General features: G+C 42.1%; 1 protein-coding gene across 1 annotated transcript; it reads left to right on the top strand.

Moving 5' to 3' along the window:
- Positions 1 to 3,718: 3,718 nt before the first annotated feature.
- Positions 3,719 to 7,887, top strand: LOC127296342 (probable xyloglucan endotransglucosylase/hydrolase protein 27). Its single transcript, XM_051326400.2, has 4 exons — positions 3,719 to 4,134; positions 4,236 to 4,336; positions 4,462 to 4,670; positions 7,150 to 7,887. The coding sequence occupies exons 1-4, from the start codon at positions 3,771 to 3,773 to the stop codon at positions 7,589 to 7,591; spliced, it is 1,116 nt and encodes a 371-aa protein (XP_051182360.1). The 5' UTR covers positions 3,719 to 3,770; the 3' UTR covers positions 7,592 to 7,887.
- Positions 7,888 to 25,228: the final 17,341 nt, after the last annotated feature.

The raw sequence follows: 25,228 nt of genomic DNA, 5'->3' as shown, positions 1-25,228 counted from the left end.
TTTGGTTTGCATATTTGGTTTCTCTAAGGTCTAGATAATTTCTAGTATTGAGTTTGAACAACAAGGAAGACGGTGTAGAGTCTTATAATGTTTTCAATATGTCTTTTATGTGAGTTTTGCTGCACCGGTTCATCCTTGTGTTTGTTTCAAATAAGCCTTGCTAGCCTAAATCTTGTATCGAGAGGGAATACTTCTCATGCATCCAAAATACTTGAGCCAACCACTATGCCATTTGTGTCCACCATACCTACCTACTACATGGTATTTCCCGCCATTCCAAAGTAAATTGCTTGAGTGCTACCTTTAAAATTCCATCATTCACCTTTGCAATATATAGCTCATGGGACAAATAGCTTAAAAACTATTGTGGTATTGAATATGTAATTATGCACTTTATCTCTTATTAAGTTGCTTGTTGTGCGATAACCATGTTCACTGGGGACGCCATCAACTACTCTTTGTTAAATTTCATGTGAGTTGCTATGCATGTTCGTCTTGTCTGAAGTAAGAGAGATCTACCACCTTATGGTTAAGCATGCATATTGTTAGAGAAGAACATTGGGCCGCTAACTAAAGCCATGATCCATGGTGGAAGTTTCAGTTTTGGACAATATCCTCAATCTCATATGAGAAAATTATTAATTGTTGTTACATGTTTATGCATAAAAGAGGAGTCCATTATCTGTTGTCTATGTTGTCCCGGTATGGATGTCTAAGTTGAGAATAATCAATAGCGAGAAATCCAATGCGAGCTTTCTCCTTAGACCTTTGTACAGGCGGCATAGAGGTACCCCTTTGTGACACTTGGTTAAAACATGTGCATTGCGATGATCCGGTAGTCCAAGCTAATTAGGACAAGGTGCGGGCACTATTAGTACACTATGCATGAGGCTTGCAACTTGTAAGATATAATTTACATGATACATATGCTTTATTACTACCGTTGACAAAATTGTTTCACGTTTTCAAAATCAAAGCTCTAGCACAAATATAGCAATCGATGCTTTTCCTCTATGGAGGACCATTCTTTTACTTTCAATGTTGAGGCAGTTCACCTATTTCTCTCCACCTCAAGAAGCAAACACTTGTGTGAACTGTGCATTGATTCCTACATACTTGCTTATTGCACTTATTATATTACTCTATGTTGACAATATCCATGAGATATACATGTTATGAGTTGAAAGCAACCGCTGAAACTTAATCTTCCTTTGTGTTGCTTCAATGTTTTTTCTTTGAATTATTGCTTTATGAGTTAACTCTTATGCAAGACTTATTGATGCTTGTCTTGAAGTGCTATTCATGAAAAGTCTTTGCTTTATGATTCACTTGTTTACTCATGTCATATACATTGTTTTGATCGCTGCATTCACTACATATGCCTTACAAATAGTATGATCAAGGTTATGATGGCATGTCACTCCAGAAATTATCTGTGTTATCGTTTTACCTGCTCGGGACGACGAGCGAACTAAGCTTGGGGATGCTGATACGTCTCCGATGTATCGATAATTTCTTATGTTCCATGCCACATTATTGATGTTATCTACATGTTTTATGCACACTTTATGTCATATTCGTGCATTTTCTGGAACTAACCTATTAACAAGATGCCGAAGTGCCAGTTGCTGTTTTCTGCTGTTTTTGGTTTCAGAAATCCTAGTACCGAAATATTCTCGGAATTGGACGAAATCAACTCCCAGGGTCCTATTTTGCCACGAAGTTTCCAGAAGTCCGAAGAGGAGACGAAGAGGGGCCACGAGGGGGCCACACCCTAGGGCGGCGCGGCCCCCCCTTGGCCGCGCGGCCCTGTGGTGTGGGGCCCTCGTGCCGCCTCCTGACCTGCCCTTCCGCCTACTTAAAGCCTCCGTTGCGAAACCCCCAGTACCGAGAGCCACGATACGGAAAACCTTCCAGAGACGCCGCCGCCGCCGATCCCATCTCGGGGGATCCAGAGATTGCCTCCGGCACCTGCCGGGAGAGGGGAATCATCTCCCGGAGGACTCTACGCCGCCATGGTCGCCTCCGGAGTGATGTGTGAGTAGTCTACCCCTGGACTATGGGTCCATAGCAGTAGCTAGATGGTTGTCTTCTCCCCATTGTGCTATCATTGTCGGATCTTGTGAGCTGCCTAACATGATCAAGATCATCTATCTGTAATTCTATATGTTGCGTTTGTTGGGATCCGATGAATAGAGAATACTTGTTATGTTGATTATCAAAGTTATGTCTATGTGTTGTTTATGATCTTGCATGCTCTCCGTTACTAGTAGATGCTCTGGCCAAGTAGATGCTTGTAACTCCAACAGGGAGTATTTATGCTCGATATTGTGTTCATGCCTCCATTGATATCTCGGGACGATGACGAAAGTTCTAAGGTTGTGGATGTGCCGTTGCCACTAGGGATAAAACATTAGTGCTATGTTCAAGGATGTAGTTACTAGTTACATTACGCGCAATACTTAATGCAATTGTCTGTTGTTAGCAACTTAATACCGAGGGGGTTCGGATGATAACCCTTTGAAGGTGGACTTTTTAGGCATAGATGCATGCTGGATGGCGGTCTATGTACTTTGTCGTAATGCCCAATTAAATCTCACTATACTCATCATGATATGTATGTGCATGGTCATGCCCTCTTTATTTGTCAATTGCCCAACTGTAATTTGTTCACCCAACATGCTGTTTATCTTATGGGAGAGACACCTCTAGTGAACTGTGGACCCCGGTCCAATTCTTTATACTGAAATACAATCTACTGCAATACTTGTTCTACTGTTTTCTGCAAACAATCATCTTCCACACAATACGGTTAATCCTTTGTTACAGCAAGCCGGTGAGATTGACAACCTCACTGTTTCGTTGGGGCAAAGTACTTTGGTTGTGTTGTGCAGGTTCCACGTTGGCGCCGGAATTCCTGGTGTTGCGCCGCACTACATCCCGCCGCCATCAACCTTCAACGTGCTTCTTGGCTCCTCCTGGTTCGATAAACCTTGGTTTCTTTCTGAGGGAAAACTTGCTGCTGTGCGCATCATACCTTTCTCTTGGGGTTCCCAACGAACGTGTGAGTTACACGCCATCACCAAGACACTTCTCCTTATTTAATAAATGGTGGCAAATCTTTTGCCCTCTTTAAAAAAAAAAGATATAGACACATATTCAATCGTTTCAAACATGCGTGTGCACATAGCTTAAAACTAAAACTTTAGCCATTAATTTGGTTAACGAAATATGAATTACATGTCTAAAAGATATACTCCCATTAAATTCAAATATAAGAATAGTTTTTGATGATATAATTTTTGTGCTTTAACTTTTTCCTGTCAACATACTTCTCCTTATTTAATGAATCGTGGCACATCTTTTGCCTCCTTTTCTAAAAAATAATATATAGACACTTATCCACTCGTTTCAAACATGTGTGCGCGTAGCTTAAAACTAAAACTTTAGCCGTTAATTTGGTTAACGAAACATGAATTACATGTCTAAAAGATATTCTCCCATTAAATTCAAATATAAGAATAGTTTTCGATGATAGTTAATATTTTGTTGATCGAAATAATGATCAAAGTAATTTCTTAAGAATTACTCCTACAATTGATTACTGAAGTAACGGTGGGTAAGTAGAAGAGCTGAGTGGACTATAAGTGCAGTGTATCACAGAAAAGATGTGCGCATCCGAAATCAGAATCCGCAATTACTCCGCCAGCAAGGCACTAGCTGCTCTCCTCGCAAAATGCCGATAAAGGCGCTGCGTCCCTGCCGGATGGATGGAAAGCTACCTTGCTTTCCAATACATCGGCCTACACACCAAAGGTAGGGCAAGAGAAACAGAGCCAAAGCCGAGGAGCCGGCGATATAGAGGAGAGCAGAGCAGAGGAAGGAACAGAGGAGAAGCTGAGTCAAGTATATCAGCAATGGCGTGTCGCTTCGTTTTGGTCTTGGTCTTGGCCGTCGCCGTCCTGCTGGCGCCGTCTTCTTGCTTCGCCGCGGACGAGCTCCTGGTCCCGCTGCCGGAGACGGCGGCGCCGGCGCTCACCTTCGGGGAGGGCTATACGCAGCTGTTCGGGGACTCCAACCTCAGGCTCCACGGCGACGGGAGGCGAGTCCACATCTCCCTCGACGAGAGGACAGGTAACTGCCCGCACCGACGCCTACATTGATTGACCGAGTAATTCATTGAGTAATTCATCGATGCAACAATCGACGTTACGCCTGCCTCTGTTCCGTTTCAGGCTCCGGGTTCGCCTCGCAGGCCGCGCACCTCCACGGCTTCTTCGGCGCCAGCATCAAGCTGCCCTCCGACCACACCGCCGGCGTCGTCGTCGCCTTCTACGTGAGTATATATATGCAGCACCCCCCGCCCTCCACACGCTAGTGAAAACGAAACGACGCCGAGCGGCCAACAGAGATTAACTGTGTTGGCATTGTTGCGAACGCTTCTGGTGGTGGTGGTTGCAGATGTCCAACGGCGACGTGTACGAGAAGACGCACGACGAGCTGGACTTCGAGTTCCTGGGGAACGTCAGGGGCAGGGAGTGGAGGGTGCAGACCAACGTCTACGGCGACGGCAGCACGGCGGTCGGGAGGGAGGAGCGGTACGGCCTCTGGTTCGACCCCACGGAGGACTTCCACCGCTACGCCATCCGGTGGACCAATCGCACCATCATGTAAGAACAACCCCGCCTGCTCTGCTCTCCCATTATTACTCGCCCGATTTACTGTACTCTACTCGTGATCGACACACTGCATTGCCTGCACGTACGGTTGCGACTCTGGGCTGTTGCATTCATCGATCACTGCAAGGGCTGATGAGCTCAAGCTCTGAATACGCACGTTTACACGAGTTCACAAATTCGGAATTCAGATAGGGGAACCTAAATATAGGCTTCTGCCGTATGTACAGAAGAGTTTACTTTAAACAGCTGTAGCCAGTTGCCTGAAGTAAGGTTTAATGGGATCAAACTTTGAACACGCACGTTTACACGGGGACCTGAAGTAAGGCTTCTGCCATATGGGTACAAGAGTTTAGTTGAAACTGTTGTAGCCAGTTAGTTCTACTCCATTAAATTTACTTGCTCGAACTATACATGATCGCTGTTCTAGAATGTTTACGATATTATTACCATCGAAACAAGTTTCACACTAACTTTGCAATGCCGGACGTCTGCGTCACAGCTGTTGATCTGTACTTTGTATATACAGTTTCGAAGTACAAAATGCAGAAAATTTGTGATTTTGAGTATGAATAAGCATCTTCTATGCTTGTGGAACATAGTACAGTAAGATCTTTCCGCACATAAATGAAATAGTGCCAGCGATTGATTCATCTTCTTCCTGGTACTAGTACTTAGCAATGCTGCATGCGCTAGGACAATGAGGTTAATCTTCACTATCATTAGCTTCAGGTAGTACCTCTTTTTCCCTTCTTCTTTCACTTTCTTTATCCTTTTTTTTTTCACTCTCGTGACATGATTGAGCGTTATTGGCTCTTCTTCTTTACAGCTTATAGATTCCTTATGCCACTGCCGCTTTAATAATTTCAAGTACCGAGGGCCCAAAATCGAGTAGATAGCGTTGCCACAACGGGTATGGAAATGCATGACAATGCGTTGCTAATATGCTTCAGGATTGCTGGCTTGGAACAAGAAATGTTCCAAGATGAAAATCTAGCCGAGAAACCAATGTCTTCTTCCACCTGAATTACTAGCCCAGATTGCTGAATCTCTTAACTGATTAGCATACCCGTAACATTGCGCAACATTTGGTATTTGGGATTAGAAGGGCTACAGCTTATAGTACTGCAAAATACCAATGCATAGTACTGCAAATTACCTATGCAACTTACTAGTTACTACTCACATTATTATTACCTGCGAAAGAAGTTTCTGTTGAATCCTGCAATGTCGGCCGTCTGCATCACAAATGTTGATGTGTACCCTGTATATACAGTTTCACATACTGAACATACACATGCAGAAGATTAGTATTCTCAAGTACACATTAACATTTTCAAAGCCTGTAGAATACAGTAAGATCCTTGTGCACATCGATGAAATAGTGTCAGTACTCCACTGATCTACTTCCAGGTAATACAGTACTGCTTAGCAATGCTGCTTGTGCTAGAACAATGTGGTTAATGTTCTCTATCATTAGCTTCAGGTAGTACCTCATTTTTCCTTCCTCTTTCACTTTCTTTTTCCCTTTTTTTTCACTCTCTTTTTTCATGATTGAGCGTTATTGGCTCTTCATCTTTACAGCTTATAGATTCCTTATGCAATTGCCACTTTAATAATTTCAAGTACCGAGGGCCCATAATTGAGTAGATAGCATCGCCACAGCGGGTATGGAAATGACAATGCGTTGCTAATATGCATGCTTCAGGATTGTTGGCTTTGTAGAAGAAACTTCCGAGATCAAAATCTCGGCTAGAAACCATGTCTTCTCCCACCTGAATTACTAGCCCAGATTGTATAATCTGTTAACTGACTAACATAGCCCGTGTAGACTGTATAATTGTGCATCATTCATAGTACCGCAAATTACCTACTACTGTATGCAACTTACTACTCACACAGTCACGCTCCCACTCAGACTGCATGTCCCTGTGAGTGAGCGAGTTAAAGTTGGCATGCGAAATGGGTCGTCCGCTTTTACAGTTTCCATCCACTAAACCCTGAACATTCATCACACCATGTGCACTGGACTCTCGATCACACCCTGCGCCTGATCCTTCCACCAAGATCCCCGTGCCGCCTTTCCTCGCATAATTGCGTCTCCCACATGCTTTCTACTCTACCCTCTGCAGGAGTTGTGTGATCGCTCGCAAGTCAGGCTTTTAATGGAGAAGGTGGGTGAAAAGAAAGTTCACCACCACCACCCAGCCCACTTTTCACCATGCGTTTCACATGAGCTAACCCGCCCTGTTCAGTTTCACCTTTTATTACATGTCCAAAGTCTGAACTTGTCCAAATTTTCACTGCAAATCTGTTCAATCCTTCAGACTGTGATTAACACGTCACGCTTGCTGAATAAATTGCACCCATACACTATAGGTCTATTGCTGCTTGCTGTTTGATGGTGCGGATCGTGTTGAATTGCGTTGTGTTGATCGACTGCTTTTCTTTTTGTGTGTGTGTGTGTGCACAGGTTCTACATTGACGACACTCCGATCAGGGAGGTGGTGCGGAGCGAGCGGATGGGTGCGCAGTTCCCGTCCAAGCCTATGTCGCTGTACGCCACCATCTGGGATGGCTCCAGCTGGGCCACCTCCGGCGGCCGTTACAAGGTGGACTACAAGTACGCGCCCTACGTCGCCCAGTTCGCCGACCTTCAGCTCCAGCCTGAGCCGGACCACGACGCCGGCGAGATGACGATGTCGCCAGCGCGGCGGGCGGCCATGGAGAGGGTCCGCGCGAGGTACATGACGTACGGGTACTGCTACGACCGCGCGCGGTACCCGGCACCGCTGCCGGAGTGCAGCGTGGGCGCGGAGGCGGCGATGTACCTCCCGTCGGGCGAGGCGCGGTCCTGGGACCGGCGCAGGCGCGGCAGGCGCCACCGCCGTGCCGGCGCGGACTTCGCCCTCTGACGATATGATACGATCACTACTCACTGATGCCTGATGGGCGGTGCTAGCTAGCTAGTGTGTTCGCGGTGTGCCCCTCACGTTTGCGACGTGATTTATGTATGATCAGGTTAATTACCGCGATCCCGGAGATTCTCTTGATTGTAGCTTCACCATTGGGTAGTAATTAGCAGAGCTGATCTCGCAGTTTGGTTGATCAGTTCAGCATTGCGCACGGATCCTTGGTGGTGGTGCCGCACCCACGCTGTGGACCAGAATTAGCAGTACAAATTGAGCGGCGTTCACCTAGCTGGTAGTTAGTGCTCCTCTCGACGATACTATTTACTTAAGAGATTTATACATTTTACACGGCATCTGCGTAATTAAGATACACAACCATTTACCATCTAAATGTACGGATACAAAAATAGAGGCTCAATACACAAAAACGAAGTGCAACTGTATCGACGCGACGCCTAAGTCCGTGGAGATCCAATCCTAAGATCATGCTACCACCTATCATGAAGAGACGACCATGAACATAGCAAAATGGCGCACCGGTAGATAACCTGCATGAGAGAAGATTTTTATCATTAAAAAGCTTTATCAACACTACATAACCAAATCGACCAAATAACGGAAACACGCTCGCATTCTAGTAAGTATTTTAAACATATGATCCACTCTATTTAGTCAGTTGCCAAAAATATTAATAACGTTGCGTGGCTGATGTAAGGTAGAACCTATTTGAATGATTGACCATATAGACCAAGTAAACTGCCATTGGAAGAATAAGTGTTTTGTTGTCACATCCTAATGACAAATGACACATCTTTATTTCCCTTTCAGTCGCTTTTTGCAAGGTTATCACAACCCTCCTACGAAGATATCATGGAAGAACCTTAGTCTTTAGTGTTATCTTCATTTTCCAAATGAGCTTATTGTTACCAACTGGCTCAAAGAGGCTGAATCAAAGCTCTATACATGGAATCCACGGAGAATTTGCCATGAATTTCCATTTAGGTTCCAACGAAGCTCGTCCGACCCTTGCATCAAATGGACGAAAGCCAGACGTTGAAGCAAGCTTTCCAAGATGCAATCCGGGGTCCAAAAAGCTCTCTTGTGAACATCGCATTAGGTGGAGGAGGACACCATCACCTTAGCTAAGGTATCGCTTTTGTGACGTACAATATTGTACATATATGGATATTGTTCCCTGAGAGTGGTATTTCCTAACCATTTATCCTCCTGGAACTTTATCTTGGATCCATCCTTAATAGAGAAAGAACCATGTGTGAAGAAGTGTTTCTTCGTCACCATAAGGCTAGCCTAGAAATGTGAGTCCCAAGGTGTCAAATAAACTTGGGATAAGCAACCAACATACTTTCTCCTTAGAATGGTTTGCCAAACCCCAATTTTAGTAAGTAGCTTGGACAACCATTTACCCAGAAGAACCATGTTCTTAACCTCAAGGTCATGAACACCTAGCCCTCCTTGATCTTTGGGGCGGCAAACCATACTCCATTTAGTAAGTTGGTATTTTTTCCCACTATTCCCTTGCCAGAAGAATCTTGATATGAAATAATTCAGACGATACAAGACTTCTTTGGGTAACTGAAAGAAGAAAATCATATATATTACCATATTGGTTAGTACTGAATTAATAAGATCCAATCTTCCACCTAGAGTAGTAATTTGACTTTCCAACTAATAACATGCTTTTGCAATCTATCCTCAACATATTTCCATTCAACATTTGGGAGCCTTCGAAAAATGAATCGAAATGTCTAAATAGCTAATTGTAAACTGACCCAAGTTGCGGCCAAAAAGCTTTGCATAGAGGGCAGCCTTGTCTTGGTCTTCACCAAAACAGAACAACTCACTTTTATGACAATTAATTTTTAGATCGAATAATTGCTTGAAAGCTGGCAAAATTAGTTCTAGGTTTCTCGCTTTTTCAAGTTCATGTTCCATAAATAGAATCATATCATCAGCGTTAAAGAATAAATAACCATCAACAAGGTGAGGAACTAATCCTTTAATTTGCCCATCAGCCTTTGCACGCACAATAACTATAGCTAACATATCTGTCACTATATTAAATAGCATGGGTGATAATGGATCACACCTTGCCTTAAATCTTTTTTCGTTTGGTAGTATCGAAAAACGTCATCGATGAATTTGATGGCCACACTTTCTCCAAAAATAAAGTTATGTATTAGAGCGCGCTACTCATCAGAATTTTTTTCATTCTGAGTGTTTGTTGAAGGAAAGACACTTAATTTTATCATAGAATTATGCAAATCTTTAAGATGACACCATTCATCTTCTTGCGATGTAACCCATGGACTCTCTCATGCAAAGTTACAACACCATCCGGGATATATCATCCTTGCATGAAGGGAGTTTGAGTAGGTCGAACCACATGATCAGCAAATAAATTTAGCGTAATAGTAGCGGCTTTCGTGAAAAATTGAAAGCAAACATTAATGATGCAGATCAGCCTATATTGCCGAATCCTTTCTACTTCATTAACTTTTGGCAGTAAAATTATCTCACCGAAATTAAGGCGATATAGCTCAAGTTGTCCGGCATGGAGAGCATCGAAAAGCTCCATCAAGTCCGCTTTGATAATCTCATGCTGGAAAACCATCTGTACCCTGTGCTTTATTATGTTCCATGTGGAAAACTACCTTCTTTAATTCCTCCTAAGTAAGGAGCACTAAGGAGAGCATTTTCCTCATCGGAAACTTGAGGAATGCCATCAATTAGGGTTTCTTTCATCGAGAAGTTATCTTTCTCTGGATCCATAAACAAACCTTTATAATAATCTGTTATATAAGATTTAAGCTGCTCATGTCCTTCAACCGTGCCCTCATCTGTACAATAAAATGAATGAGTATCTTGTATTCAAACCCCATTCCAAAAGGAATTGAACCTTTGATCGCTGGTACCATTTAAGTTCCTCTTGGTGCAAGAGTCCAACTAACTGAGTATTGGATTGACTTCTCAGTTCAATCTCCTGCGTCGACAACGGATTCACTTATATGATATCTTCAATGTCATAAATAACCGACGACGATGCTATCTAGAGCAGAAAATAATCAAGTGTCTTATGTTTTGTTTCCATACCATACATATTGGAGGATTGGAAGTTTGGTCAACCATGTAGTAGGCAAAGTGGAGTGAGAGGGCCAGTTAATTTGGCCCTGCTAAACCATCAAGAGATCACGGCTCAGGCTTAGCCAACCTAGTTATCTCTTTTGTGAACTAGGATCATTACAGGTTTTGGAAATATATATTGAGTACTACGCCATGGAAGTGAGTCTGAGCTCAGTTAGGGTTTGGTAAGAGATGCTGACGAAGAGGGGACACTAACCTGAAGACATCTGGCTATGTATTTGGCTTATTCATGCATGTTGATTTCTTTAAAGAAAAAAGGGGTTGTCCCCTTAGTTCCATTTCATGCAACCGATGAAGTCACAATGTCAAGAAAAGGAGAACGAATTGATAATTAGTTTAATTCTCAGTCGACCCCTAAAACATAGGACTGCATTATGAGTTATGCTAGCATGCGTTGCAACAGCGGTTAAAACAGGGTTTTTTTTCTTGTTGCACATATGGTTGTGATACGTCTCCAACGTATCTATAATTTTTTATGTTCCATGCTTGTTTTATGACATTACCTACATGTTTTGCTCACACTTTATAATGTTTTTATGCGTTTTCCGGAACTAACCTATTAACAAGATGCCACAGTGCCAGTTCCTGTTTTCTGTTATTTTTGGTTCCAGAAAGGCTGTTCGGGCAATATTCTCGGAATTGGACGAAATCAACGTCCAGAACCTTATTTTTCCCGGAAGCTTCCAGAGAGCCAGAGTGGGACCAGAGGGGAGCCCTGAGGGCCCCACGCATGGTGGCGGCGCGGCCTAGGGGGGGCGCCCCCCTACTGTGAGGGGGCCCCGTGGCCCTTCCGACTCCGCCTCTTCGCCTATTTAAGCCGTCCTGACCTAAAACTTCGATACGAATTGACGAAACTCCAGAAAAAGACTCCAGGGGCGCTGCCGCCATCGCGAAACTCCGTTTCGGGGGACAGAAGTCTCTGTTCTGGCACGCCGCCGGGATGGGGAAGTGCCCCCGGAAGCCATCTCCATCGACTCCACCGCCTCCATCATGCTCCGTGAGTAGTTCCCCCATGGACTACGGGTTCTAGCTGTAGGTAGTTGGTACTCTCTCCCCCATGTACTTCAATACAATGATCTCATGAGCTGCCTTACATGATTGAGATTCATCTGATGTAATCGGTGTTGTGTTTGTTGGGATCCGATGGATTGTTACATTATGATTAGTCTATCTATAAAGTTTATGAAGTTATTGTTGCTGCAATCTTGTTGTGTTTAATGCCTGTCACTAGGGCCCGAGTGGCATGATCTTAGATTTAAGCTCTATACTTATTGCTTAGATTGTATCTACAAGTTGTTTGCACATGTCTATGTCCGGAACCCGAGACCCCAGAGTGACAGCAACTGGGATAACTGGAGGGGAAGGCTTAGGTATGAGGATCACATGTTTTCACGGAGTGTTAATGCTTTGCTCCAGTGCTCTATTAAAAGGAGTACCTTAATTTCCAGTAGATTCCCTAGAGGCCCGGCTGCCACCGGCTGGTAGGACAAAAGATGTTATGCAAGTTTCTCATTGCGAGCACGTATGACTATATATGGAAAACATGCCTACATGATTAATAATCTTGATGTTCTGTCTTAATGCTATTTCAATCCTATCAATTGCCCAACTGTAATTTGTTCACCCAACACTTGTCACTTGTTATTGGAGAGTTACCACTAGTGTAGATAGCTGGGAACCCCGGTCCATCTTTCATCATCATATACTCGTTTCTACATGTCATTGGAAGTAGTATCAACTATTTTCTGGTGCCATTGCTCTCATATTACTGCTACTGCTGCTGTGTTACTGTTACTACTGCTCTTATATTACTGCTGCTTTCACATCACCCCTGTTACTAGTGCTTTTCCAGGTGCAGCTGAATTAACAACTCAGTTGTTAAGGCTTATAAGTATTCTTTACCTCCCCTTGTGTCGAATCAATAAATTTGGGTTTTACTTCCCGAAAATCCATAAAAATTTGAAAAACCGAAAAATTAAAAACTGTCGTTATGGGAGAACCCACAACCTATTTGGAGCTTATTGAATTATATAATAATTATAGAGAATCAAGAACGGGAAAAGTTATGAGTGCTGTGATAGAAAAAATTGAATACAATTGCTAAAATCTTGCTTAAACGCCATGATATAAACTGTTGCTCTAAACAGGATACTAAACATCTGAAATTTCAATGTGGCTTTAGTGAGGAAGTTTTAATTAAGAACTATAATTGGAATAGCTATATTCATCTTGGGTTCGAAGAAGTAGAACAATTTGTTTTGTTTATGGGAGCTTCTGAAATAGAATCCTTCATGTCTAAAAATTATGAAACTTGTGTTGTTTGTAAGGACCTTAAAGATTATGTCTCTTCTATCCTTAATTTTTGCATAGAAAGTTACAGTGATAATCCTTATATCATTGATTATAAAGAGAGACTCATTAATGCACAAGAATGCACTCACAATTTGCAGGAACCAGTGGAAGAAGAAATTGATGAACCTGAAAGCTCATTTGATGAAAAAGAAGAGGAGAGTGATGAACAAAAGGAGGAAGAATGGATTAGCTACCCATGCCAATCTTCTAATGAGAGTAACTCTTTATCTCTTACACTATTTGATTGTCCTCCATGCTTACCAAAGGAGGATGAGTGTTATGTTCCTGTGGATTCTCTTGAAATATTCCCTATAAGTAAAACTTGTGAGAATAATTATGCTATTGTTATTTATGATAATCCATGCTATTTTGATAAATCTTATGATAATGCTTTGTTTGTGCCTGATGTTGAGATGCATGGTACCAAGGAGTTTTGCTTAGCAAATGTTTATGATAAAGCTCTAGATGATGGTCCTATGTTACTTGATAATATTAATTGTACTACTAATGAAAATGGGATTGGAAAGGTCTTGACTTTATCTAGGAGTCACATATCTTTTGAGATTGATCAATCATCTTGTTATATTATTGATAAAAGTGGTTTTGAAAGTTCTGATCCTATTATTTTTAAGCTTGATAAAAATCATGTGCTTATGGATCATGAAAAACATGCTTTATGTGATAGTTATATTGTTGAGTTTGTCCATGAAGCTACTGAAAATTATTATGAGAGAGGAAAATATGGTTGTAGAAATTTGCATGGTACTAAAACACCTCTCTATATGCTGAAACTTTTGAAGTTACTCTTGTTTTATCTTCTTATGCTTGTCACTATGTTCTTCATGAATTTATTTGTGTACAAGATTCCTATGCATATGAAGTGGGTTAGACTTAAATTTGTTTTGAATTTTCTTTTTGATGCTCTCTTTTGTTTCAACTCTTATTTCTTACGTGAGCATCATTAAAATTGCTGAGCCCATCTTAATGGCTATAAAGAAAGAACTTCTTGGGAGATAACCCATGTCTTTATTTTGCTACTGTTTTGTTGTGTCTTGGAAGTTTTTACTACTGTAGCAACCTCTCCTTATCTTTATTTTATTGCAATGTTGTGCCAAGTGAAGTCTCTAATAGAAGGTTGATACTAGATTTGGATTTCTGCGCAGAAACAGATTTCTATCTGTCACTAATTTGGGCAGGGCTCTCTGTAGGTAACTCAGAAAAATCTGCCAATTTACGTGCGTGATCCTCAGATATGTACGCAACTTTCATTAGTTTTGAGTTTTCTGATTTGAGCAACGGAAGTACCTCTTAAAAATTCGTGTTTACTGGCTGTTCTGTTTTGACAGATTCTGTCTCTGTTTTTTTGCATTGTCTCTTGTGGACTTTAAGCAAGGCTTTCTAGACGTGTGAGGTCTACGCCCCCTCCTTTTCCTGTAGACAGTGTTGGGCCTCCAAGAGCAGAGGTTTGTAGAACAGCAGCAAATTTTCCCTTAAGTGGATCACCCAAGGTTTATCGAACTCAGGGAGGAAGAGGTCAAAGATATCCCTCTCATGCAACCCTGCAACCACAAAGCAAGAAGTCTCTTGTGTCCCCAACACACCTAATAGGTGTACTAGTTCGGCGAAGAGATAGTGAAATACAGGTGGTATGAATATATATGAGCAGTAGCAACGGTGCCAGAAAATAGCTTGGTGGCGTGTAGTTGATGGTGGTAGTATTGCAGCAGTAGTAACACAGTAAAACAGTAAACAAGCAGCGATAGCAGTATTTAGGAACAAGGCCTAGGGATTACACTTTCACTAGTGGACACTCTCAACATTGATCACATAACAGAATAGATAAATGCATACTCTACACTCTTGTTGGATGATGAACACATTGCGTAGGATTACACGAACCCTCAATGCCGGAGTTAACAAGCTCCACAATTCAATGTTCATATTTAAATAACCTTAGAGTGCATGAAAGATCAATTCGACTAAACCAAGTACTAACATAGTATGCACACTATCACCTTCACACTATGTAGGAGGAATAGATCACATCAATACCATCATAGCAATAGTTAACTTCATAATCTACAAGAGATCATAATCATAGCATAAACCAAGTACTAACACGGATGCACACACTGTCACCATTACACCGTGCAGGAGGAATAAAACTACTTTAATAACATTGCTAGAGTAGCACATAGATAAATTGTGATACAAAATACATTGCAATCATAAAGGGATATAAATAAGCACTTCACTATGCCATTCATAATAGTGAATAAGTATTCTGTGAAATATAGCCTAAGAGACCCACACGGTGCACACACTGTCACCTTTACACACGTGGGACAAGGAGTCTCCGGAGATCAGATGAGTAAAATTCACTTGACTAGCATAACGACATCTAGATTACAAGCATCATCATATGAATCTCAATCATGTAAGGCAGCTCATGAGATTATTGTATTGAAGCACATATGAGAGAGATGAACCACATAATTACCGGTACAGCCCCGAGCCTCGATGGAGAACTACTCCCTCCTCATGGGAGCAGCAGCGGTGATGAAGATGGCGGTGGAGATGGCAGCGGTGTCGATGGAGAAGCCTTCCGGGGGCACTTCCCCGTTCCGGCGGCGTGCCGGAACAGAGACTCCTGTCCCCCAGATCTTGGCTTCGCGATGGCGGCGGCTCTGGAAGGTTTCTGTGGGTTTCGTCCAACGTGATAGGGTTTTCGCGACGGAGGCTTTAAATAGGCGGAAGGGCAGCCTCGGAAGGTCGAAGGGGCGCCGACACTATAGGGCGGCGCGGCCAGGGCCTGGGCCGCGCCGGCCTATGGTCTGGGCCCCCTGTGGGTCCACTCTGGCGACTCTCGGGTGTTCTGGATGCTTCCGGGCAAAATAAGAACCTGGGCGTTGATTTCGTCCAATTCCGAGAATATTTCGTTACTAGGATTTCTGAAACCAAAAACAGCACAAAACAGGAACTGGCACTTCGGCATCTTGTTAATAGGTTAGTTCCAGAAAATGCACGAATATGACATAAAGTGTGCATAAAACATGTAGATAACATCAATAATGTGGCATGGAACATAAGAAATTATCGATACGTTGGAGACGTATCAGCATCCCCAAGCTTAGTTCTGCTCGTCCCGAGCAGGTAAAACGATAACACAGATAATTTCTGGAGTGACATGCCATCATAACCTTGATCATACTATTTGTAAAGCATATGTAGTGAATGCAGCGATCAAAACAATGTATATGACATGAGTAAACAAGTGAATCATATAGCAAAGACTTTTCATGAATAGCACTTCAAGACAAGCATCAATAAGTCTTGCATAAGAGTTAACTCATAAAGCAATAATTCAAAGTAAAGGTATTGAAGCAACACAAAAGAAGATTAAGTTTCAGCGGTTGCTTTCAACTTGTAACGTGTATATCTCATGGATATTATCAACATAGAGTAATATAATAAGTGCAATAAGCAAGTATGTAGGAATCAATGCACAGTTCACACAAGTGTTTGCTTCTTGAGGTGGAGAGAAATAGGTGAACTGACTCAACATTGAAAGTAAAAGAATGGTCCTCCATAGAGGAAAAGCATCGATTGCTATATTTGTGCTAGAGCTTTGATTTTGAAAACATGAACAATTTTGTCAACGGTAGTAATAAAGCATATGTATCATGTAAATTATATCTTACAAGTTGCAAGCCTCATGCATAGTATACTAATAGTGCCCGCACCTTGTCCTAATTAGCTTGGACTACCGGATCATCGCAATGCACATGTTTTGACCAAGTGTCACAAAGGGGTACCTCTATGCCGCCTGTACAAAGGTCTAAGGAGAAAGCTCTCATTGGATTTCTCGCTATTGATTATTCTCAACTTAGACATCCATACCGGGACAACATAGACAACAGATAATGGACTCCTCTTTTATGCATAAGCATGTAACAACAATTAATAATTTTCTCATTTGAGATTGAGGATATTTGTCCAAAACTGAAACTTCCACCATGGATCATGGCTTTAGTTAGCGGCCCAATGCTCTTCTCTAACAATATGCATGCTTAACCATAAGGTGGTAGATCGCTCTTACTTCAGACAAGACGAACATGCATAGCAACTCACATGAAATTCAACAAAGAGTAGTTGAAGGCGTCCCCAGTGAACATGGTTATCGCACAACGAGCAACTTAATAAGAGATAAAGTGCATAATTACATATTCAATACCACAATAGTTTTTAAGCTATTTGTCCCATGAGCTATATATTGCAAAGGTGAATGATGGAATTTTAAAGGTAGCACTCAAGCAATTTACTTTGGAATGGCGGAAAAATACCATGTAGTAGGTAGGTATGGTGGACACAGATGGCATAGTGGTTGGCTCAAGTATTTTGGATGCATGAGAAGTATTCCCTCTCGATACAAGGTTTAGGCTAGCAAGGCTTATTTGAAACAAACACAAGGATGAACCGGTGCAGCAAAACTCACATAAAAGACATATTGTAAACATTATAAGACTCTACACCGTCTTCCTTGTTGTTCAAACTCAATACTAGAAATTATCTAGACCTTAGAGAAACCAAATATGCAAACCAAATTTTAGCATGCTCTATGTATTTCTTCATTAATGGGTGCAAAGCATATGATGCAAGAGCTTAAACATGAGCACAACAATTGCCAAGTATCACATTACCCAAGACATTTATAGCAAATTACTACATGTATCATTTTCCAATTCCAACCATATAACAATTTAACGAAGAAGAAACTTCGCCATGAATACTATGAGTAAAGCCTAAGGACATACTTGTCCATATGCTACAGCGGAGCGTGTCTCTCTCCCACACAAGCATGATGTAATCCAATTTATTCAAACACAAACAAAAACAAAAACAAACAGACGCTCCAAGTAAAGTACATAAGATGTGACCGAATAAAAATATAGTTTCAGGGGAGGAACCTGATAATGTTGTCGATGAAGAAGGGGATGCCTTGGGCATCCCCAAGCTTAGACGCTTGAGTCTTCTTGAAATATGCAGGGATGAACCACCGGGGCATCCCCAAGCTTAGACTCTTCACTCTTCTTGATCATAGTATATCATCCTCCTCTCTTGACCCTTGAAAACTTCCTCCACACCAAACTCGAAACAAACTCATTAGAGGGTTAGTGCATAATCAAAAACTCACATGTTCAGAGGTGACACAATCATTCTTAACACTTCTGGACATTGCCCAAAGCTACTGGAAGGTAATGAAATAAAGAAATCCACCCAACTCAGCGAAAGAAGCAATGCGAAATAAAAGGCAGAATCTGTCAAAACAGAACAGTCCGTAAAGACGAATTTTAAAATGGCACCAGACTTGCTCAGATGAAAATGCTCAAATTGAATGAAAGTTGCGTACATATCTGAGGATCACTCACGTAAATTGGCATAATTTTCTGAGTTACCTACAGAGAATTTTGCCCAGATTCGTGACAGCAAAGAAATCTGTTTCTGCGCAGTAATCCAAATCTAGTATGAACTTTACTATCAACGACTTTACTTGGCACAACAAAACACAAACCTAAGATAAGGAGAGGTTGCTACAGTAGTAAACAACTTCCAAGACACAAATATAAAACAAAGTACTGTAGCAAAATAACACATGGGTTATCTCCCAAGAAGTTCTTTCTTTATAGCCATTAAGATGGGCTCAGCAGTTTTAATGATGCACTTGCAAGAAATAGTATTTGAAGCAAAAGAGAGCATCAAGAGGCAAATTCAAAACACATTTAAGCCTAACATGTTTCCTATGCAAAGGAATCTTATAAATAAACAAGTTCATGAAGAGCAAAGTAACAAGCATAGGAAGATAAAACAAGTATAACTTCAAAAATTTCAGCACATAGAGAGGTGTTTTAGTAACATGAAAATTTCTACAACCATATTTTCCTCTCTCATAATAACTTTCAGTAGCATCATGAGCAAACTCAACAATATAAGTATCACATAAAGCATTCTTATTCACATGCATAAAAGTATCATTACTCTCCACATAAGCATAATCAATTTTATTAATTGTAGTGGGAGCAAATTCAACAAAGTAGCCATCATTATTATTCTCATCATCAAATATAGGAGGCATATTGTAATCATAATCAAATTTATCCTCCATAACAGGTGGTACTAAAAGACCAATATCATTATCATAAATAGGAGGCAAAGTATCATCAAAGTAAATTTTCTCCTCAATGCTTGGGGGAATAAAAAGATCATGAAAACCAGCTTCCCCAAGCTTAGAACTTTCTATATTATTATCAACAATGGTGTTCAAAGCGTTCATACTAATATTACTACCAGCATGCAAATAAGATTCCATATGTTTTTTAATTTTCGCATCAAACAATCCATGTTTTAAATCAGGAAATAGAAATAGAAGCTCATTCTTGTCCATTATGCCAAACTAGTGTAAACAAGAAACAAAAAGATGCAATTGCAGGATCTAAAGGAAATAGCTTCGAGTACTTACAACGGCGAAAATAGCTTAGTAGCCGAGATCCGGAGTGTGAGTACCTTTTACCTTTCCTCCCCGGCAACGGCGCCAGAAAATAGCTTGATGTCTACGCCCCCTCCTTTTCCTGTAGACAGTGTTGGGCCTCCAAGAGCAGAGGTTTGTAGAACAGCAGCAAGTTTTCCCTTAAGTGGATCACCCAAGGTTTATCGAACTCAGGGAGGAAGAGGTCAAAGATATCCCTCTCATGCAACCCTGCAACCACAAAGCAAGAAGTCTCTTGTGTCCCCAACACACCTAATAGGTGTACTAGTTCGGCGAAGAGATAGTGAAATACAGGTGGTATGAATATATATGAGCAGTAGCAACGGTGCCAGAAAATAGCTTGCTGGCGTGTAGTTGATGGTGGTAGTATTGCAGCAGTAGTAACACAGTAAAACAGTAAACAAGCAGCGATAGCAGTATTTAGGAACAAGGCCTAGGGATTACACTTTCACTAGTGGACACTCTCAACATTGATCACATAACAGAATAGATAAATGCATACTCTACACTCTTGTTGGATGATGAACACATTGCGTAGGATTACACGAACCCTCAATGCCGGAGTTAACAAGCTCCACAATTCAATGTTCATATTTAAATAACCTTAGAGTGCATGAAAGATCAATTCGACTAAACCAAGTACTAACATAGTATGCACACTGTCACCTTCACACTATGTAGGAGGAATAGATCACATCAATACCATCATAGCAATAGTTAACTTCATAATCTACAAGAGATCATAATCATAGCATAAACCAAGTACTAACACGGATGCACACACTGTCACCATTACACCGTGCAGGAGGAATAAAACTACTTTAATAACATTGCTAGAGTAGCACATAGATAAATTGTGATACAAAATACATTGCAATCATAAAGGGATATAAATAAGCACTTCACTATGCCATTCATAATAGTGAATAAGTATTCTGTGAAATATAGCCTAAGAGACCCACACGGTGCACACACTGTCACCTTTACACACGTGGGACAAGGAGTCTCAGGAGATCACATGAGTAAAATTCACTTGACTAGCATAACGACATCTAGATTACAAGCATCATCATATGAATCTCAATCATGTAAGGCAGCTCATGAGATTATTGTATTGAAGCACATATGAGAGAGATGAACCACATAGCTACCGGTACAGCCCCGAGCCTCGATGGAGAACTACTCCCTCCTCATGGGAGCAGCAGCGGTGATGAAGATGGCGGTGGAGATGGCAGCGGTGTCGATGGAGAAGCCTTCCGGGGGCACTTCCCCGTTCCGGTGGCGTGCCGGAACAGAGACTCCTGTCCCCCAGATCTTGGCTTCGCGATGGCGGCGGCTCTGGAAGGTTTCTGTGGGTTTCGTCCAACGTGATAGGGTTTTCGCGACGGAGGCTTTAAATAGGCGGAAGGGCAGCCTCGGAAGGTCGAAGGGGCGCCGACACTATAGGGCGGCGCGGCCAGGGCCTGGGCCACGCCGGCCTATGGTCTGGGCCCCCTGTGGGTCCACTCTGGCGACTCTCGGGTGTTCTGGATGCTTCCGGGCAAAATAGGAACCTGGGCGTTGATTTCGTCCAATTCCGAGAATATTTCGTTACTAGGATTTCTGAAACCAAAAACAGCACAAAACAGGAACTGGCACTTCGGCATCTTGTTAATAGGTTAGTTCCAGAAAATGCACGAATATGACATAAAGTGTGCATAAAACATGTAGATAACATCAATAATGTGGCATGGAACATAAGAAATTATCGATACGTTGGAGACGTATCAACGTGGAGAGCTGTAGCTAATGTTTTATTGAGTTCTTGCAATGTGTCACTACAGGGCTAAAGTGTATTAAAGTTTTTTGAGTACTAACCCCTCTAATGAAGTTTATGAGAAGTTTCGTGTGAAGGAAGTTTTCAAGGGTCAAGAGAGGAGGATGATATATGATCAAGAAGAGTGAAAATTCTAAGCTTGGGGATGCCCCCGTGGTTCATCCCTGCATATTTCAAGAAGACTCAAGCGTCTAAGCTTGGGGATGCCCAAGGCATCCCCTTCTTCATCAACTTATCAGGTTTCTTCTATTGAAACTATATTTTTATTCGGTCACATCATATGTGCTTTACTTGGAACGTCTGTGTGTTTTTATTTTTGCTTATGTTTGAATAAATTTGAATCCTAGCAATCCTTGTTTGGGAGAGAGACACGCTCCGCTTTTTCATATGAACACTCGTGTTCTTCGCTCTTACTTTTAATGTTCAATGACAAAAGTTGGAAGCTATTGCACTCATTGTTATTTGGTTGGAAACAGAAAATGCTTCATATTACCTTGAATAATTTGATACTTGGCAATTGTTTTTAGCTCTCAAGTATATCATGTTTAAGTTCTTGCATCATGTAGTTTAAATCTATTAGTGGAGAACTACCGTAGAGCTTGTTGAAATTTGGTTTGTGTGATTGGTCTCTCTAAGGTCTAGATATTTTCTGGTAAAAGTGTTTGAGCAACAAGGAAGACAGTGTAGAGTTTTATAATGCTTGCAATATGTTTTTATGTAAGTTTTGCTGTACCGGTTCATACTTGTGTTTGCTTCAAATAACCTTGCTAGCCAAAGCCTTGTACTGAGAGGGCATGCTTCTCGTGCATCCAAAACCTTGAGCCAAAACCTATGCCATTTGTGTCCACCATATCTACCTACTATGTGGTATTTCCTGCCATTCCAAGCAAATACTTCATGTGCTACCTTTAAACAATTCAAAAGCTATTATCTCTTATTTGTGTCAATGTTTTATAGCTCATGAGGAAGTATGTGGTGTTTTATCTTTCGATCTTGTCATTTACTTCGGACAGACTTTCAACAATGGACTAGTGGCACATCCGCTTATCTAATAATTTTGCAAAAAGAGCTGGCAAAGGGGTTCCCAGCCCCGATTAATTAACTTGCATTAATAATTCTCTTCACATGCTTTGCCCTGATCTATCAGCAAGCAACTTAATTTTGCAAATAGACACTCCTTCATGGTATGTGAATGTTGGAAGGCACCCGAGGATTCGGTTAGCCATGGCTTGTGAAAGCAAAAGGTTGGGAGAAGTGTCAACCATAAATAAAACTAAAATACATGTGTAAACAAAAGAGAAGAGGGATGATCTACCTTGCTGGTAGAGATAACGTCCTTCATGGGAGCCGCTCTTGAAAGTCTGGTTGATAAGGTAGTTAGAGTACCCATTACCATTCGTTGACAACAACAAACACCTCTCAAAACTTTATTTGTATGCTCTCTATATGATTTCAAAACTTGAAAAGCTCTAGCACATGATTTAATCCCTGCTTCCCTCTGCAAAGGGCCATTCTTTTACTTTTATGTTGAGTCAGTTTACCTACTTCCTTCCATCTTAGAAGCAAACACTTGTGTCAACTGTGCATTGATTCTTACATACTTGCTTATTTGCATTCATCATATTACTTTGTGTTGACAATTATCCATGAGATATGCATGTTGAAAGTTGAAAGCAACTGCTGAAACTTACATCTTTCTCTATGTTGCTTCAATGCTTTTACTTTGAATTTATTGCTTTATGAGTTAACTCTTATGCAAGACTTTTTGATGCTTGTCTTGAAAGTACTATTCATGAAAAGTTTTGCTATGTGTTATCTATTTGTTAGCAAACTATAGATCATTGCCTTGAGTCACTGCATTCATCTCATATGCTTTATAATAGTATGATCAAGGTTATGTAAGTAGCATGTCACTACAGAAATTATTCTTTTTATCGTTTACCTACTCGAGGGCGAGTAGGAACTAAGCTTGGGGATGCTGATACGTCTCCAACGTATCTATAATTTCTGATGTTCCATGCTTGTTTTATGACATTACCTACATGTTTTGCTCACACTTTATAATGTTTTTATGCGTTTTCCGGAACTAACCTATTAACAAGATGCCACAGTGCCAGTTCCTGTTTTCTGTTGTTTTTGGTTCCAGAAAGGCTGTTCGGGCAATATTCTCGGAATTGGACGAAATCAACGCCCAGAACCTTATTTTTCCCGGAAGCTTCCAGAGAGCCAGAGTGGGACCAGAGGGGAGCCCTAAGGGCCCCACACATGGTGGCGGCGCGGCCTAGGGGGGCGCCCCCTACTGTGAGGGGGCCCCGTGGCCCTTCCGACTCCGCCTCTTTGCCTATTTAAGCCGTCCTGACCTAAAACTTCGATACAAATTGACGAAACTCTAGAAAGACTCCAGGGGCGCCACCGCCATTGCGAAACTCCGTTTCGGGGGACAGAAGTCTCTGTTCCGGCACGTCGCCGGGACGGGGAAGTGCCCCCGGAAGCCATCTCCATCGACTCCACCGCCTCCATCATGCTCCTGTTGATCGCCAAAACCCACCGGCGGGCAGCGGCCTGTCAACACGGTAGAGCCGGGAAGAGCCTAGAGCTGCGGCTGGCTGAGACCCCTCCGAGCGACGGCCCGCAATGCTCTTCTGGTCACACGCGGCGATGCGAAGTGCAAGGGCGTGCCACCTGACCTATACCTGGTCAGGAAGGTGATGGGGATGCCTCGCTTAGTTCCTGCATGGCATACACGTAAACATTAAATACGAGCCTCGATCGGCTCTCAGTTATCTCGTGAATCGGCTCAAAGAGCCGATCCACCCATGATTCGTACGGGGTGCACGAATACTTGGTGATCCTGCTTGATCAAGATAAAGCTAATGAGATCTACGACGATTTAGGGTTTTCACCGCATAATCGGATCATCCTACTCCAGGTTGGGCCTCGCGGCCACGCACGGTGCTCATAAGCCGATCCTAAACAAGGCCAAAGAACCAACAATGATGTTGATCCGCGGAACATCCTGTTTAGAACTTGCGAACGCCACCCTACGTGCCGCTGGATCCTCCCCCCCTTTGTAAGGCCTAACTATTGCAGATATTAAACTAATCCTTGTAGAACAAGGAGCAATCGTAACAGATCAGATCTACTAAATAAAGAACAAGCAGGGTGCCGCCCCCACACCTGAGATAGGCGTGAGGGCGGCTAGACATGCAAGGGTTGCACTACGTAAGCATGTTATACGAAGAACTATGCTAACCCTAACACATCTATGATAACTACGTTGCCCGCCATCAAAGACGCTTCAGTACGGGCAACGCATGAACAACGTGGAGCTTGTGCTGCCTAGATCGCAAGATGCGATCTAGGCAGCATGTCGCTTACCTGATTGAAACCCTCGAGACGAAGGAGTTGGCGATGCGCCGAGATTGGTTTGTTTTTGGGGTGAACGTTGTGTTGTTGTTTATTCCATAAACCCTAGATACATATTTATAGTCCAGCGGACTTTCTAACGTGGGAATATCCCACCGTGCACGATACAAACTCTAACTTTTGATCTAAGATATAATCTACTATAATTAAAGATACACGGGCAAACTAGCCCAAATTCTCCGTGCAAGGCCGCTTCAAAGATCTTCCACGTGTAATCTTCCAAGCCCATCTCTCTTACGGCCCACCTCTGGATTTGACCAAAATCTGGTGATAACACATGCCCCCTGGTTTTGGAAATAATTTTTCCAAAATCATTATATTTTCCTCTCGAAGGGTCATG

Source organism: Lolium perenne, chromosome 4, assembly GCF_019359855.2.
Source record: "Lolium perenne isolate Kyuss_39 chromosome 4, Kyuss_2.0, whole genome shotgun sequence".
NCBI lineage: Eukaryota > Viridiplantae > Streptophyta > Magnoliopsida > Poales > Poaceae > Lolium > Lolium perenne.
This window is presented reverse-complemented; position numbering and strand designations above follow the sequence as displayed.

Bases quoted from the DNA above. Each gene is read 5' to 3' on its own strand.
- LOC127296342 (XM_051326400.2), top strand. From the start codon at position 3,771: ATGGAAAGCTACCTTGCTTTCCAATACATCGGCCTACACACCAAAGGT. The intron at 4,337-4,461 runs GTGAGTATATAT...TGGTGGTTGCAG, and splicing joins GCGTCGTCGTCGCCTTCTAC to ATGTCCAACGGCGACGTGTA. The intron at 4,671-7,149 runs GTAAGAACAACC...GTGTGTGCACAG, and splicing joins TGGACCAATCGCACCATCAT to GTTCTACATTGACGACACTC.